At 28.6% G+C, this 17,819-nt stretch overlaps 1 protein-coding gene across 2 annotated transcripts in view; it reads left to right on the top strand.

Annotated features, from left to right (window-relative positions):
- The window catches only part of LOC107447737 (tubulin alpha-1A chain), a 50,413-nt gene that overhangs the window by 12,964 nt on the left and 19,630 nt on the right, over nt 1-17,819 (top strand). The window contains exon 1 of one of the 2 annotated variants that reach the window (XM_043050523.2): nt 1,140-1,282. The exons of the other annotated variant lie outside the window; for it this stretch is intronic. Coding sequence (XP_042906457.1) covers nt 1,280-1,282 — 3 coding nt within the window. The 5' untranslated portion in view covers nt 1,140-1,279. Of the gene's footprint in view, nt 1-1,139; nt 1,283-17,819 lie in introns of those variants that run through there. 2 annotated transcript variants of the gene reach the window in all.

Genomic DNA, 17,819 nt, shown 5'->3' on the forward strand with positions numbered 1-17,819 from the left:
ATATTTGCGTATTTCGCCATATCTCAAGAACTTTTTAGACGAATTGAAAATTTTTTCCACGCAATTATAAAATTCGTTTATCCATAGATAATTGCATGCGAAAAATAAATTTTAGTAAATATTCATTATTTTTAAATCATTTTATTTCATAATAGTCGAAAAAAATTGATTTATAAGGTAGACAATATTTGCATCATTTTAAAGTGTGTAATTTTACACGGCAAAATACAAAATTTGAGCGAAATTGGTTGAAAAGTTCTTGAGAAATTGAATTTTTTTTAAAAAATCGTATATTTAAAATAAGATAGTTGCATAATTTTTAAAAAAAAGATTTTTATAACAATTACTGTTACTATTAAAATTTATAATTCATGTAAATTTAAAAAAATATTTGAATGGCGATGATTGTTACTATTCAAATTAATAAAATATATTAAATATTTTTAAAGAAATATTTCAATGACAATGAATATTATTATTCTTATTTATAAGTTTTTTGAAAAATATTTTTATGACAAAGATTATTATTTTTCAAATTCATAAATTACAAAAATTTTTGAAAAGAATATTATGATAGCAATGAATGTTACGATTCAAATGAATAAAATATATAAATTTTTATGTAAAAAAATAAATAAATTTTATTTTTCAAATTTATGGACTGCACAAATTTTTAAGGAAATATATTGCATATAACTTTATGTAGCTCATTTATATATTAATTGACAATAGGTCATGCTAAAATACATATTTTTTGTAATAGTATTTTTTGTAATAATAAAAAAATAGTATTTGTTTAAATTAATATTTAAAATAAATAACCACTGTTTTAGAAGCAAACTTTGTACGATAAATTTACCTTAAAAATATAACTTTCATTAATTGAAAATAACGATACACTGATTTAAAAATATTTTTTTCGAAGAATAGTTTAAATCCTTTTGTCTGGAAAATTCGTTGCTTATGGATGTGAGACTTAAAAAAAACTGAATAAACAAAATGATTTCAATTCTGTTCTTTAACCTCTCAAAACATTTGTGAGGTTTCTAGGAATACGACCAATAAAATAAGCAGAGAAAGGTGACATCATCGTCCTTTCAACCAATGAGGTGAGTTTTTTTGATGACCAAGATGAAAGAAACAAATCGCGTTTCTCTAAAAAGAGTAATTTTGATTCTCGCTGTCGACGCGTTGCAAGTCAACTTGGTGAGAAAACCAACTCATTAAAGGAGTCGCACCTTTTCCTGTATCTTTTTAAATTGAAGATAATCTTCTCAAAATGGTAAGCAGAAATCGAAAAAAATCATTCAGTTTAAATTAATGAGTTTTTTTATGAATATTTTAATATTTTTTTCCCTCATTTTGAAGATAAACTTTGCCTGAAAAAAATCGTCATTTTGAAAATTATAAATTTTGGAGTTTTTTTTTTAATTGATTTATTTAAATCTTTTCCGTACAATATCAAATTGAAGATCATTTTTTGCTGAAAGTGGTAAGTAGAAAATTAGAAAAATTATAAAGTTTAGAGTTATTGTTTCGTATGATTATTTTTTTAAAATTAATTTCATTCCTCATTTGAAGAATTCTAATTTTTTTTTTTTAGTTTCTGAAGATAAGAAAAATCTGAAAAAGAGAAAAATAATTAATTTTGATTTTATTATTATTTTGAATGATTTTTTAAAATTTCTTGAAATTGAAAATAATCTTTGCTCAAAAGGGAAAGCATAAAACATGAAAGCAACAATTAATTTTTAATTAATATATTTTATATTTATTAAGTTTATTTAAATCTTTTTTGTTTCTTTTTGAATTGAAGATAATTTTTGCTCTAAATGATAAGCGAAAACGAGGAAAAAATTATTATTTTAAGACTAATAGCTCTTTATGGCCTATTTTTCTTAATTAGTTGTACTTCTTTGTAACCTTTAAAATTGAAACTAATATTTGCTTGAAACAATAAGTGCAAAAATGATTCGAAAGATAATTTAATTTAAAAATATAAATTTTTTGCTTTAAAAAACTATTTTCAAAACACCTTGAACACCTCAACAACACCTTGAAAACTTTAAATAATTCTATTTCAAAATAGTAAGCAGAAAAATAAGAAGAAAAAAAAATATTATAAATTTAATTTTAAAAATTTTATATCAAACTATTAAAAAAAATAACTCATAGATATCTTTCTCGTATACTTTTAAAACGAATAATTCTTCCTATAATGAATCCTGAAATAATAATTATAAATTTATCTTAAGTTTTACTTTTTATTTATTTAGTTATTTATTCAAAGAAAAAAAATGATTATTTCATGAATCTTTAAGAACTTAAGATTGGTGTAATCTTTGCTCAAAATTGATCATGATAAAAAATTGGGAAAGAGAGTAAAAGAAAATGATAAGTATTAACTAAAACTCGATATTTAATTGATAAATAATTAAACTTATTAATTTATTACGTTTAATATTCATAAATTTACTGACAAAAATATTGCTAGCGCTTTTTAAAATTGTAGATTATGCTTGTTAAAAATAGTAAACAGTAAATGATTACAAAATTTATGAATTTAAAAGTAATAGAATTTTTAAAAAAAAAACGATCTTTAGTGACAGTTCAATTACAAGTGCAGCCCTCTCTTTTTTTTTTCTTAAATTAGAAACTGAAACTGAGTAAAATGAGCTGCTGTATTTTTGAGTTGAAATGTCGCAGAAACTGTAAGCCGACTTAGACATTTAGACATTTAAAATTTCATATTTTAAGAAGATGTAAATTACAATTTAAAGTTTTTTCTATCCTCGTTGAAAAACTACAAATAGCCAAAATCATATTTTTCTCGAAATTATCGTGCTGAAAGGTGTTTTATAAATGGGTGTAAAAGTTGTTTGACAGGCTAAATTAATTTCATATATAAACAGCATGAGTAAAAACAAGATAAGAGCATAGAAAGTTTAACTAGAGTTAACTTCTGGCCATACTATTTGAACCCTAACATCGATTCGTACCTATATTTTTCAGATTTAAGCATACTCCCATATTAATTTTTTAAATCTCTCTCTCGCAACAAAAAAAAATTAATAAATAAGTAAAAATATTAAAAAAAGTGCGTTTCTGTGACTTATTTCGTTACATAAATATATGTAGCAACATCAATATGTTTAAGATATGTCCTCTGAGCCTTAAAGTCAAAATCTTCTTCAGATCAGATCAGATTAAAAAGCTGGGCTTGTTATTTCGTTTAGTTTATTTTTGACTCACTGTATCTGCATAGGCAGAATCCTCACTTATGGGTTGTTAAAGTTGTAGAATTAGAGGAATATTTACTTTCTCGGATTTAAGTTTTTTGTGCATGTTTTATACAAGTATATTATAAAACAATATATTGCATACCAGCGAAATGATAATTTCGCTGGTTCGTTTTATAATTTCGTTTTATTTCCAGCGAAATGATAATTTCTGGCAATATTGAAATGATTTGTTGCTATTATTTTCGATAAATGAATATTTCATGTATAATGATAATTCGCAAGCCGAACGGACTGCGTAGGGATAAAGGAACTGGCCTTGCATCAGAAAGTTTCTGGGTTCGAATCCCGGACACGGCATGGATGTTCTTTCATTCTCTAACTGCCCTTTCGGTGGGAGCAACGTTGACCCACCCAATAGGGTGCCCATGAAAGAGCGGCCAACAAATCTGCCCTAATACGCTTGAATTGACGAATGTCAGCCCAGGTGGGTATTGGAAAAAATAATAATAATTCGCATGGAAATTATTTTTGTAACTCTATCATTTATTCAGTTTATTTTTTTCGAAGCGGGTTATATTTTTAGTACTCATAGCTGCATATTTTTCACATTTGCGGGTGCACATTTTTCAACCCAAACTTCACATTCTTTTAATTTTTTTTCTTTCTAGAATTATGTATTAAGTTGAAAATGTATAGTTGGCACTCAATTCTTGAGAAACTAAAAATAAATGAAGAAAGAAAATAATGAATAAATAAATATGGAAAGTAAGAAATACTATAAATTGTCGAGTCAGTCGCTTGTCTTATCCAACTAAAAACTAAATTTACATATCTACCTTTTAGGAGACGAATAATGTCATTCTTAAGTATCAGAAACTTACCCTGAAAAATAGACATTCCATCATAAAATGCATGTGTATGCAATATATTTTCAAAAGATACATTCAGTGATGCTTAACTTGATACCTCAACTTTTAGGGATGGGTAGGGCAGCTTCAAATTTTTAAGTGGAAACACCATTTTTTGTCATCTGAATTTTCCAGAAGAAATACTTAAATTTAACTTACAGGTCTTCGCATTTAAATTGACAGACAGCGCTGCGAAATAAAAATGGGATGAAAAGGTACACCTCGAAAAATACGTCGCGAAAAAATAAAGATCGATGTATTTGATAGTTTTCTTAAATCTGACAACACACCTTACAGATAACATCAAATTCGACCCCATCTCATAACTATAACTCCCATTTCCCTGCAATTAGTTAAATTTTTCAAAATGTCAATAGAGTTCGATACTTTTGAAAGCAAAATCCAATGACCCCAAACTCGACTCCCGGATGTTCAAGTTGAGTTGGATGCCCCTTGTTAAATTTTTCAAATTATCCAAAGTGACAATTTTTTTCTTTCGATTTTCTGGAAAATCCAAATTTGCAACAATAAAATGGGCTCCTATCAAAAAGTTTGAAGTTGTGTGTAGAAATTGCATGTACTGTATGAAGAAATTATTGTTATTTAATATTATTAATTCATAGCCCTATTTGGTAAGTCCTCTGATAGATTCCTTCATACCATTTCAACTCAAAAAGTTTCCTTCTTTTCAAGAAAATATGAGTTTCAAAACTAGGAGGTACCTCAGTGATTTATGCCACTTTCATTTCATCTGATTTTTCCTTTCATTTCAAATTCGATTTCTCAGGTTCGATCGATTTCATTCAAATTTTACATTTTGACATAAAAAATTACGTTCTTTAAAATGATTTAAAATTTTTTATTCCTCACCAATTAAAATTTTTAGACAGTTATTATATAAAATAATAAAAAAAAACATATATATTTATTGTTTACGATGATTAAAGAGTGGACGTTAAGTTTAACAAATATTTTATTACAGGACGTTTACCATAGAAAAACCTTAACGAAGAACGGTATATTTTTAATTGATATCCATATTTTTATTATAGGACACTCACCATAGAGCATCCTTATCTTAGAACGAACAAATTAATTATAAAACAAAACATTAAGAAACTGTCGCCAAATTGGCGAACTATCTTTTCTTGGCGACAATAACAAATTTAGATTCATGACAACGTTCTTAAAAATTATTTTTTGGGTGGAATTACTCGCGCAAAGAATTTTATAATTGTGTACAAAAGTTTTTCGATTCGCATAATCCGCCGGAAAAAAAAGTATGTTTATTCATAGAAAGTACGTTTTTGTGTCTAATTTCGTAACTTAAAATATCGTCAACTCTAATTAATTAGCATATTGGAAGTTTATCCATTGAATCGTTATGATAATGTCCTAACACGTGAATATCCGATCACTGGGTAAAAGTTATTCAGAGACATTCGTTTTTATTTATTTATTTTGCATTGTGAGAACAAATTTAAAAAAGCTGACTTGAAATCTTAAATATCAACAAAATTTTTTGCTGCATTTTTTTCTGCATTAAATCTAGGAATAACATTAGTTTGTAGGGGGGACGTTGAAATGCTACGTAAGCACTTAAGGGGGAAGAGGGATATGACCAATGCTCAAGTAAGACGCAAAAAAATCTCATTATTTTCAATTTTTTTAAAATGAAAAAAAAGCACAAATTTTGGAACAAAATTAACTGCTATTGGGAAAAAATAATTTTGAAGTAAAAATTAAATTAGGGAAAGAAAAAGGTGGAATAAAATTTTTCAAAACGTTATTAATTTTTTCAAAACGGATTATAACGTAGATTTTTCTTTACACAAAATTACATTATTTGTTTGAATTTAATCGGAAAATTCTTAAAATCGTTACTTACTTTAGTAAAAGCGTGGGTTAAGGCAAAATTAACTTGGGGGGGGGGGGGGATTTTGAANAATTTGTTTATCTTTGCTGCTTATGTGGGAAGCGATGTCTAAAATTGACAAAAACATACTTTTGTAATACTCAAGAAACTCAATATAAGCGATACAAAATTTCTAATGTTTAAAATAAATAAAATATAAAATATATCTGACAAATCATCAATCAAGGATTGATTTATTTATCAAAATGACTGCCACCGTTTCTAAGCCTAAAATATAACTTTGCATAAACCAAACATTAGCCTAACTAATCTGTAGTTAGTATTGATTGGCAACAAGTGGCAGATTTTTGTCTGAAAAATGAATTCTCTTGACAAAACCAGATTTACATATTCGTGATTATTCTAGATATATTCACAATGGATAAGAGGACGTTGACCTCTAAAACCGACGTTTTATTATTTCTGATTTTGAATAACCTTCTCTCGTTTAGTTGAATTTGAGATATTGTTTTTGATAGTTTTAAAATAAAAAAAGAGCAGGCGATGAAGATCCGTGATTTTATACGAAGAATAAGTTCACGCGAATCTGAAAGCTCTGATGTTTTTGTTTAGATAAAAACCAGTTTTTGAATTTAGTATTGAAACATAAGTTTTATATAACGAATTTCCCACCAAAAGAATTTAAAATAAATGATAAATAATTAAATATTAATATTTTTAGTATGATGCTGATGATATATTATATTTATTAAAAAAAACTTAATTAATTGCAAAATACTTTCTTTTTAATCATGATATAAACTTTTTTTTAATAAAAAAATATTTTTATGATTTTATTTATTTAACATTATTTTATTTAAATAAACAGACGTTTTTCAAGTGTTTTATTCTCTTAAAAAATATTTTGATACATGAAATAAACTCATATAAGATTTGTGACTAAATATAAGATCATGTTATATAGGTTGTTCAAGTGTTGCATATGCATATTTTTGACAATTTTGAACTCTCAACCCCCAAAACATTGCTTACGTAGGAAAGTTGCAGCAGCTTCCTCGTTTTTCCTTTAACTTTGATAATGACTTAAGAAATCTACCTTTGGGATTAAATTCAAATAAAAAGATGTAACTTTAAAACAAAGATTGCTTTTTAATTCATTTTATTAGATTTTTAGTAGAATATTCTTCAAGATATCTTCTATTCTTTGAAATCATTTTTCTTCGAAGAAATTTTTTTTCCAATTTCTCCGTTCCTAGAATTAAATTTTCATCCCTCATTTGTAATTTTTTTGTTTCGCTTTTTATATTTATTTTTGAGCAATATTGAAAATAAGGGGATTTTAATGCCTTATAAGCATTTCGCGCATCCCTCCCACCTTTCAGCAAGAATAAGCCGATTACAAACACCTTTCAGCTTCTTACGCAATATTTGAATCGCTAACTTGGCCACTTACTTGGATTCATTAATAAAACAGGTTGTAAGTTAAAAACATTAATTGGAAATATGTTAAGATTTATTAGCTTTTTTATTAACTACATATAATAAAACTAAGCACATTTTAGTTAATAACTTGTAATACGTAAATTTCATTTAACTTTAATGCTTACAATTCCTGTTAAAGCTTAACTTCATAGAAAAAATGCAAATGAAATTATTTTTAACGTATACAGTATCAAGTAATGTTGAAACAAAGTAAATGCATGGCTTGTAGTTATATGATCATACTAATTATGTGTAACTTGTAATCACAACTACTATTGTCATCCAAATTATTATAACCAGTAATCATAATTACGTACAGTCAATTACTTAGTGGCTTATCTTGTAATCTATAGGGTTTATCTTTTTTATAGAACTATCTATAAGGCTTATCTTATAATCGATAATGTAATCTATTAGGCTCTTACTTTGCTTATCTTGCGTCTAGAGTAATAAGATTATGTGTAATAGATTGCATATAATCAATTATTTTTTTAACCGTTTTCCGTCATAGTGATAAATGATGTTATTTCTTTGCGAATAATATGCTTCGTAATATTAAATATTATCATTTGAATTTAAATATAATGATATTAATTTTCCTTCATTTCTTTTGTTTTTTGTGATATATTAGTTATGAGAGCAATATTTCTTTTAAGTGTATATTTCCTTAAATAAAGATAAAATTAAGCACATCCGGCTGTGTAACTTTACAAAGTTTTGAAACTAAAGATGTATCAGTTTCTGTACCTATTGTTCAGACTGACCTAAATTGTATCAAAACTTTCTGGTAGTACCTGGTAACCATCGATTTTCGAACACGTATCGTGTTCTTTTCTTTTCAATATTGGAAGCTGAAGACACGAAGATTCGATTGAAATTTTTCTTCTTCATAAAAACAGTCAATTAGTGTCGAATAGTATCTCTCTTTTGCGAACAAGAATGATTTTAACTGAAGTAAAATCTTATTTTCTTATTGCGTCTAGATTCCGATAAACTTCCGAAGTTTCGTCGCCATTGGCGACGAACATTACTAGAACTTCAGGAGATTAGTTTGAAGTTGCCAAGATAGAGGGAAATTTTTTTTCAATTTTCTTAATTATCTTTATTTTGTTACCGGAAAGACCCGTAAAAATATGATTAACAGCTTCCGATTTATTAGAATTTTTTGTGTGCCATTTTTCTAAAGGAACGTTATATAATAATTTTTTACTGTGTTACTCTAATTGCTTTTGGAATGTATAATATTCGATATATTTGGGTATATCTTGGGGCCAACGCCCTATGGGACGCTGTTTTTTTTTTGTTTTTTTTTTGAATGGATCCCCAATTACCACGCTATTTTCATCGCAGTCTTGTGATTAATATGCCCCCGCATCAAAATGTGCGAATAAAATTCTGAAAAGAAATTTTCTTCTATACAATCATAGAAAATGTGATGAATTGGATGTTTCGTAAATATATTTCGAATTTCGATCAGTAAATATTTTTTATCCCTAAATTTCTTCATTTTCTAATGTTCTTTTTTTGTGTTCCAAATATCGATCTAAATATTTATTTCTTATTTTGTAAACTGCGACGTACAATTTGTGCTAAGGTATTCTCTTATTGTTTAGTAATCATCCTATGTATTTTATAAATATCTGTACTGTTGGTTAAATTTTTGAATTTGCGAATATGTTTTTCCTGTTTGTCTCAATTTTTTTATAAAAAGAAATTTACTAGTGTTTAAATAATTATCACTGTATCAAATTCCTGCGCTACTTATCCTCTATTCTTTCACCTTTTTCCTCTTTTTTTGCCAGATTTTGTTTATAGTTCGTTCGATTTTGTTTCCCCGAATAATTTGCTGCAGAATAGACCTAATTCCGGCTATCCTGATACTATACCATATCTCCTTAGAAAGTTGTATGCACTTTTAGAGCCGTTTAAATGTTGTGTAAGCTCATAACAAGGAAGAATATTTCAATTTATCTATTTTTGTTGATTTTAAAGGTGGATAGGGAGTATGATATAAGCTTACGCAAGTCACTGAATTCCCAAAATGGAAAAAAAAAACTCTTGCAGTTGGGGGAAAATATAACGTTTTGAGAAAGATATTTTTATTTAAATGTATCATTGATATGTATTAACAATGGAGGATAGGTCGAAAATCATCAAATATGTGCTTTCATTCGTGTTAACTTTTCGAGGTAGTGCTATAAAAAATATCAGAACTATCACAAAAATTTTAAGAGGTTTTGAATGTTATTCTGTAATTTCTGAAACAGAAGAAGAGAATCAATCAAAAAAATTTCAGAAAAAAGAAAGAAAATCGATTATATGACAGATTAAAAGCAGACGATTAAGTAGCAGATTTTGAAAAATCGAAAACGATTATTTTGTCTTCATGATTTCGGAATTGTTGACATTGCCTGGTGTACTTGTTGCTACCTGTGTTCGTGTGTAGCGATGCGTGTTTAGGGTTGCTACGGAATAAGCAATGACTGAAACTTACTAAGTTAAAGAAATAAAAATGAAACTTTCTTTGACTGAAGTACCAAAAAAAAAAATAATAATAAATAAATATGAGAGAAATTCCTGTGTCTGCACGTGATGATTCCAAAGAATATTGCTGGAAATGTATGAATATAATTTAACGTCAAATAAGTTTTACTTTCCAGAATGTTATTTTTGAAATGAAATTTTTTATAAAACTGTGATTTTGGCATTAGTGGTGAACAGACTTGTATTTTATTTTGGTTTCAGAGGTTCGTTCGCAGATTACAATCTCAATATTGTTTTTTTTTCTTTTTTGTAATTAACGCACATAATTTACAAAATATAAAATAAAAACAAATCTATTATTCAAATCTATACATTATCTACAAATCTATAAACAACTTTTCTGAAAAGAAAACTTTAAGGCTATTAAGCGCTAGTTGGAAGCTTTTCGATAGCAGTTTAATTTTACATTGTTATTCTAATTTTATAGCTAATATGTTATGTTTAATTTTAATACTACCTGCACGATTAAGAGTTGAATAATTAATTAAAATTATCAAGTCAATAAGCCGTAACAATTGAAGAAGGTAATTTGTTTATATGGTAGCAATATTTAACTACGTTACGATATTTTCCCCACCCGCAATCAAGAGAACTTAAATGACTTCAAAGCAGTTCAAGTAATCGATCAGGTGATTCAGTCCTATAACCATAAATTAATAGAATGCTAATTATAATATTTATCACTTATTTCGATCTAAATTATTCATACAAAATGATGAAAAAAGTTTTAAAAATATGTTTAATAAAAATTCTGCGTCAAAGGGTTAGAGGTGTTTAACTTTTTTTTTTTGAAAAGTTAGCAAAAGAAAAAATAAGAAAATTATCTATGATTAAACCAGGTACTTTAAAACTTAGATTTAAGGTCTCAATTGCAGAGTTTGTCAGTGTCGGGAACGGCTCAAATATTAAAATATAACTATATTTTTATTCGCTCGTAAATTTTCTACCATAAAGCTAACGTTTTATCAAAAAATAAATAATAAAAATTTTTAAAAAAATACCGTATATTTCATAATTAACTTGGCAACAGTGTACAAGTAAAACTATCATCATATTTAAAATCTAATTATTTTTCATAAAATATATGCTTGTTTACATGTTATTTATTTGGTTATTTAGTTATTTATTTGGTTATTTAGTTATTTATTTGGTTATTTATTATTATATACACGCACTAATATTTTTTGCGTGTAATAGATGCCTACAACAGCTAAAATAATTTTAAATGTAAGAAAAAAATATTACATCACTATTTTGAGATTCCGCCAAAATATTTTGTCCATGACTCCAGTATTCGAGAAAATGTTGCTTTGTTTCTCTGCGATAAATTTCCGATCTCAAACCTCAACTAATTTAAGAATGTTCGTAACTCTCTAATGACGTTAGATATAGTAGCTCTAGCTGAAATAATCTCACTATTACTTGACTCAATGTTAAAAATACTTTTGCATTTTGTTACACTTCGTATTTATTTCCGCCTGTATTTGATTTTTAGGTACTTTTCCGTCAGCCGGGAGCAAGCGAAAAATCGCCAAATAATGTAGAATATTTGTTTATATTTGAACTTGCTTTGCTTACTATTAGTAAATATTTGTTTATAGTTGAACGTTTATGACTTTTATTCCGTTGATTGTTTTGTCATTCGCTTCGCTTGGCGACTTGGCTCACGTTTGGTTCACAATTGGCGACATTTGCGTCCGGATAACGGATAAGTACCGATTTTTATACCCCGGATTTTGTTAATAAAGTTGAGTTGAGCCGTGATGGCTCAGGGGATAGAGCGTTCGCTTTCCAATGAGGCGAACCGGATTCGAATCCGAGTCGAAACGAATTCCGCATCCGGCTTGCACCGACCACAGTGCTGAAGTGAAATATCCTCAGTAGTAGACGGATCATGGGTTAGAGTCCCCTTTGCCGTTAAGCTAACCGTGGGAGGTTCTCGCGGTCTTCCTCTCCGTGTAACGCAAATGCGGATTAGTTCCATCAAAAAGTCATCCACAAAAGCAAATTTCTCCCAATACTTGATCTAGGAGTTCCCTTGTCTTCTGGATTGGGTTCGAAATGACAAGGCTACGGAGTTGAACATTAGTAGTCGGAAACCCAAAAATTGGGTTGGCTGTTCAACGACGGTTATAAAATAATATAAAATAAAGTTGAGTTATTTAATATTTATTTTATTTTCATAACCTAATGCTTTTTTATTTTCTTAGTTATGTACTCTCTTTTGCCTCATTAGGATCTGGCAGGCATATTTATTTATTAAAGATGAATTAATTACAATTTTAACGTATTTGAATTCGAAGAACACGTACAGATCATCATTCATCAGGAAAGTTTGGGGTGCCCAAATCTAAGATAAATCAGAGTAGTTTAATAGTGTCAGTATATTTTTAATATAGTGTTTTTTTTTACTTAAGTTTAAAAACTCTGTGGTTTCCTTAATAGTAAGTTTCTAAAAAAACTAAACTGTTAGAGAAATTACGTACCTAAACTTTATCACATATACTTAAATATTACAGTTTTTTTTCTTCTTTTTTTTACGAAAAGAAAATGTGCAGACTATCACTATCACTAGGATCACAGACTGTATTGGTTTTTTATAACCAAACCTTGAACTGACAGTAACAAAAGGCCTTGTAAATACAATCAAGTCCGAGACGTCTGAAATTACAACTTTTAAGATTAGAATGGGTTGGATACATTTTTATTTTACTCTTTAACGTGGTGACTCATAGTAATTTGAAGTCCCATACAACAGACACTTTTTTACAACATTGCGAATATGCTAATAACAGACTCTTATTTTTGCAATATATATATATATATATCACTATAAAGAAAAAAGAGGAAAACGTAGAAAATTAATAAGTTTTATTTTCTGCGTATAAGTTGCAATCACATAGAACTCATAAAATAAGTTAAAAATATAGAGAAAACTTGGGAAAAAATAACGATTAATGAAAAGAGAAAAGAATTATTAGAATAAAATATTTTAAAAAAATATTATTTGATATGTCAAGATTGACTTAATATTTGACTTTTTTTACTGAAACTTTTCTCTAACTTCTTTTGTTAAAAAGTTACAAATCTCACTAGCTCTTAAAAATCATATAATATCATAGTAAGCTCTTAAAAAATGTAAAAAAATTTTTTTTAAAATAATTTTATTGAGAAAAGCAACGTTCGGAAATTCGCATTATAATGAAGTATGAGTTCTGAGGTAGAACGAAGGCATAAGCAGATCACGCGGAACATTCGAGCATATTTTGGCTCTAGTGTTCTTTGGATTTAGTGTTGGTTAAAAAAGAATGAACCACCAAAACATATTCCAAAGCATAATATGCATAAAAGAAAAGCAATGGTGAGTAAAATGGTACTCAAGCGTAGGTGTGATTAATTATGGTTTAATGAAATCTGGCTCATCGGCCACAATTAAAACATGCTTTAACTATAGATATAAAGATCCTTATATTATTCCCTGGCTGTAACAAACTAGATGAAAAATTGTAACAAGTTTTTTTTTAAAAAAAGTAACCTAGATTAGCCAACAGATCGTCCCTGTTTTATTTCATCGCATGAGTCAAACTACTCTCTACACAAATAGCGAACTCTACGACAATAGCGAAACTACAGGGAAATGGCTGGAATAGACTGCATGGCAAAAGTGTAGATCATATGCATACTCTGTTGAATGGAATAGTCGCATGTGTCTGTAAGTAATCGAACAACTTTGTCTTTTTTTCTACAGATTTCATACTTGACGATCTAATCATATGTCTATTTTCCTTTAATACGTAAAAGAATTTCAGAATTGATTTGCTTTTGCTGTCATAAGCCATTAAGGTAAGGGGTGCGATTGTTCTTGTTCTCCAGTGGCGCCCTCTATAGCCAAGAATTAGAATTCTGCCACGCCCATACATCACGTCCGTTATAGGACGACGAATTCGTACAGCCATTCATTCATCCACAGATCGTAATTTTGACCTGAACCAGAGAACGATCAATCTCTAACTCAGTACACCCAGAAGTATAATTTGTTATGGGAACATGGAAGACTTTGCGACCTGACAGATTTAACGTTCACCAGTCACCATCTACTGCACTGGGAATCTTCGGCCTGCAGGATTCGAGCTCCCGTTCCCACGAACATGAGACCAGCGCCCTGCCAACCAGGCTATCCCGACTGCTTCATAGTGTTATTTAAATTTTAATTTCTCCTGCTAGGGAAACTTTTTTTTAAATCAAAGATAAAGAAGCTAAACCTAAACTGATATAAATGTGAGTATGTCATGAGCTAAACAGTTGAAACTTTTATTGTTTTAAATAATTTTTTCTTAAAGAAACTTCTAACAGAATTTTCAGAAATTTTACATAATTTTCAAACATATCTAAGTAAATCTGAACTTCTTCTCATGGGCGATGATCATCGCTCTTGATTTTCACTAGGCAGCACAAACATTGATTTTGGCTGTAAATTTTCACCTAGTAAAATGACCAGTATGCTAACTTCGAGAATATTGTTCGAAGAAAGATCATTTCTCCTACAACTGTGCTTTTGAAACATCGCCAATTAGATAATAATTTAAGTTGAGATTGATAATTAACATTGAAGCAGAAAATTTCAAAACGTTTACGTAAATTTTTTTACTTAAAAAATCTATAATGCACATTAAAAACAAAAACTTGCTTTTAACATCTTTATAATATTTTTTTTTGACCATCACATAAATTAATACTCTTTATTTAATCAAATTTATTTAATCGAATATGATTTTCCTAGTTTTAATCTATGTTTATAGGCATCCTACATTCAAAAAATAAGTAGGATATATAACACTAGAAAGACTGAAATTTAATATATACCTATATTGCCTAAAAGCAGTTAAAATGACTGAATTGTGAAAGAATAACTAATGTGTNAGGATTTTTTTTTAAAAAAAGTAACCTAGATTAGCCAACAGATCATCCCTGTTTAATTGCATGGCATTGATCAAACCACTCTCTACACAAATGACTATAGAGAAACTGCATGGCAAAAGTGTAGATCAAATAAAGGTGCATACTCTGTTTAATGGAATAGTCGCATTTGTCTGTAAGCAATCGAACAACTTCGTCTTTTTTTCTACAGATTTCATACTTGACGATCTAATCTTATGCTTATTTTCCTTTAATACATAAAAGATCATTTAAGAACTGATTTGTTGCTGCTGTCGTAAGCCATTAAGGTAAGGGGTGCGATTGTTCTCGTTCTCCAGTGGCGCCACCTATGGCCAAGAATTAGAATTCTTCCACTCCCATACATCACGTCCGTTATAGGACGGACGAATTCGTACATCCATTCATTCATCCACAGATCGTAATTTTGACCTGAATCAGAGAACGATCAATCTCTAATTCAGTACACCCAGAGGTATAATTTGTTATGGGAACATGGAGGACTTTGCGATCTGACAGATTTAACGTTCACCAATCACCATCTATTGCACTGGGAGTCTTCGGCCTGCTGGATTCGAGCTTCTGTTCCCACGAACATGAGTCCAGCGCCCTGCCAACCAGGCTTTCCCGGCCGCTTCATAGTGTTATTTAAATTCCAATTTCTCCTGCTAGGTTTTTTTTCAAAGATAAAGAAGCTAAACCTAAACTGATATAAATGGGAGTATGCCATGAGCTAAACAGTTGAAACTTTAATTGTTTTTAGTAATTTTTTCTTAAAGAGACGGAAATTTCAGAACGGAATTTTCAGAAATTTTACTTAATTTTCAAACATATCTAAGTAAATCTGAACTCCTTTTCATGGATGATGATCATCGCTCTTGATTTTCATTAGGCAACACAAACATTGATTTCGGCTGTAAATTTTCACCTAGTAAAATGACCAGTATGTTAACTTCGAGAATATTATTCGAAAAAATATCATTTCTCCTACAAATGTGTCTTTGAAACATCGCCAATTAGATAATAAGTTAAGTTGAGATTGATATATTACCATTGAATCAGAAAATCTCAAAACGTTTACGTAAATTTCTTTCCTTAAAAAATCTATAATGCACATTAAAAACAAGAACTTGCTTTTAACATCTTTATAATATTTTTTTTTGACCATCACATAAATTAATACTCTTTATTTAATCAAATTTATTTAATCGAATATGATTTTCCTAGTTTTAATCTATGTTTATAGGCATCCTACATTCAAAAAATAAGTAGAATATTTAACACTAGAAAGACTGAAATTTAATATATACCTTTATTGCCCAAAAGCAGTTAAAATGACTGAATTGTGAAAGAATAACTAATGTGTAACGAAATTTGGTTAAAATTAATTTTTAATATTATTTACAGTTATATAACAAGTCATTAGTAGATATTAGCATTAGAAAAGATTATACGTTGTGCAAAAAGTCCCAATTCTAAGAAATTGTGTCATCATTGTTTTTCCAATTGAAATCAAAAATCAGTCAAAATGTCTTCCTTGGGCAAACTAGTGTTAATTAGGTTGAAATCAACTCATTCACTGATCATTAATTGAGTGATTGGCGATTTCAGAAATCATAATGTTGCCATCCAATATTTACAATATCTGACTTTAACCACACTTTTCTATTTTTTCTTCTTCTTTAACCTGATGTTCAATAATATACTTAGTAATCACGCAATAGTAATTCGGTAGTTCAAATTAGGAGGGATTGCAGACATTCAAAATCCTACAGATTATTTCAGCGGAGATAAAAAGACACACTCCATTGAGTCTGCGATTTCCATCTCTGCCACCATTTTAAGAGGTGATGAGTCTAGGAAGCCGCAAAAAAAAAGAGAGGAAAAAAAGAGATGAGGGACTTGAATGAGAGAGGAGAAATTTTGTGGTTTCTGGATGAAATAGAACAATATTTCCTCTCTCGAATGCAAACTCTAGGAATTCTTTTCAAGGAGTTGAATATATGGAAGGGTGCAATTATTAGACGCCTTATAAGATTCGATGTAAAATCTTAATTATCACGACAGCTTTATTATTTTTACGCGGTTTGCATTTGTTTACATTCGTGTATCAATGGGCAATGCAATACGTTGAAAATAATTGCAAATAGGAAGTATATAAAACAATCTTCTGAATAAAAACCCATTACACGTATGTTTAAATATGAATCTAATAATTTGATCTAATTATTATAATACAATACTTTTCACAATAAATATTCTATATTTATATTATATATCGTCTAATTTATCCAATCATCGAATTTATATCATATCTCGTCTAATGTAAGTAATTAATACACGAACGTTAAAAAGTGCAAACTGGTTTCAGTCTCATAAATCTCACGATTATATACACATTTTCTGTTTTTACATTATATTTTTACTTATTGTGTTCCATTTCATTTGTTGTAATTTTTATGTAAAATTTTTTGAGTTCTCCTCACCCTATTGTATTGATATATTTTGCTTTGGCTATATTGATACAATATTAGAAAGCACTCTTTTTTGTGGATATAATCGTGTGAGCTGATGGAAAGATCATATCTTTTAATTTCCAGATTTTTTGAAAATTTTTGTCCTTTTTTTCGGATTGTTTTTTTCATCCTCCGGTTTCTTGTTATTTTTATTTTTATTATTATTTTTATTTTTTCCCCTTCTTTCATTGTTCTGTAATTATTCCCTTGTTTTCTTTACATTTTGAACTTATTTTATGAGTTCTATTTACTTGCAATGCGCAATAAATAAAACTTATTGTTTTTCTTAATTTTCTTCTTATTTATTTAGTATGCT

Source organism: Parasteatoda tepidariorum, chromosome 2 (assembly GCF_043381705.1).
Source record: "Parasteatoda tepidariorum isolate YZ-2023 chromosome 2, CAS_Ptep_4.0, whole genome shotgun sequence".
Taxonomy (NCBI): Eukaryota; Metazoa; Arthropoda; class Arachnida; order Araneae; family Theridiidae; genus Parasteatoda; species Parasteatoda tepidariorum.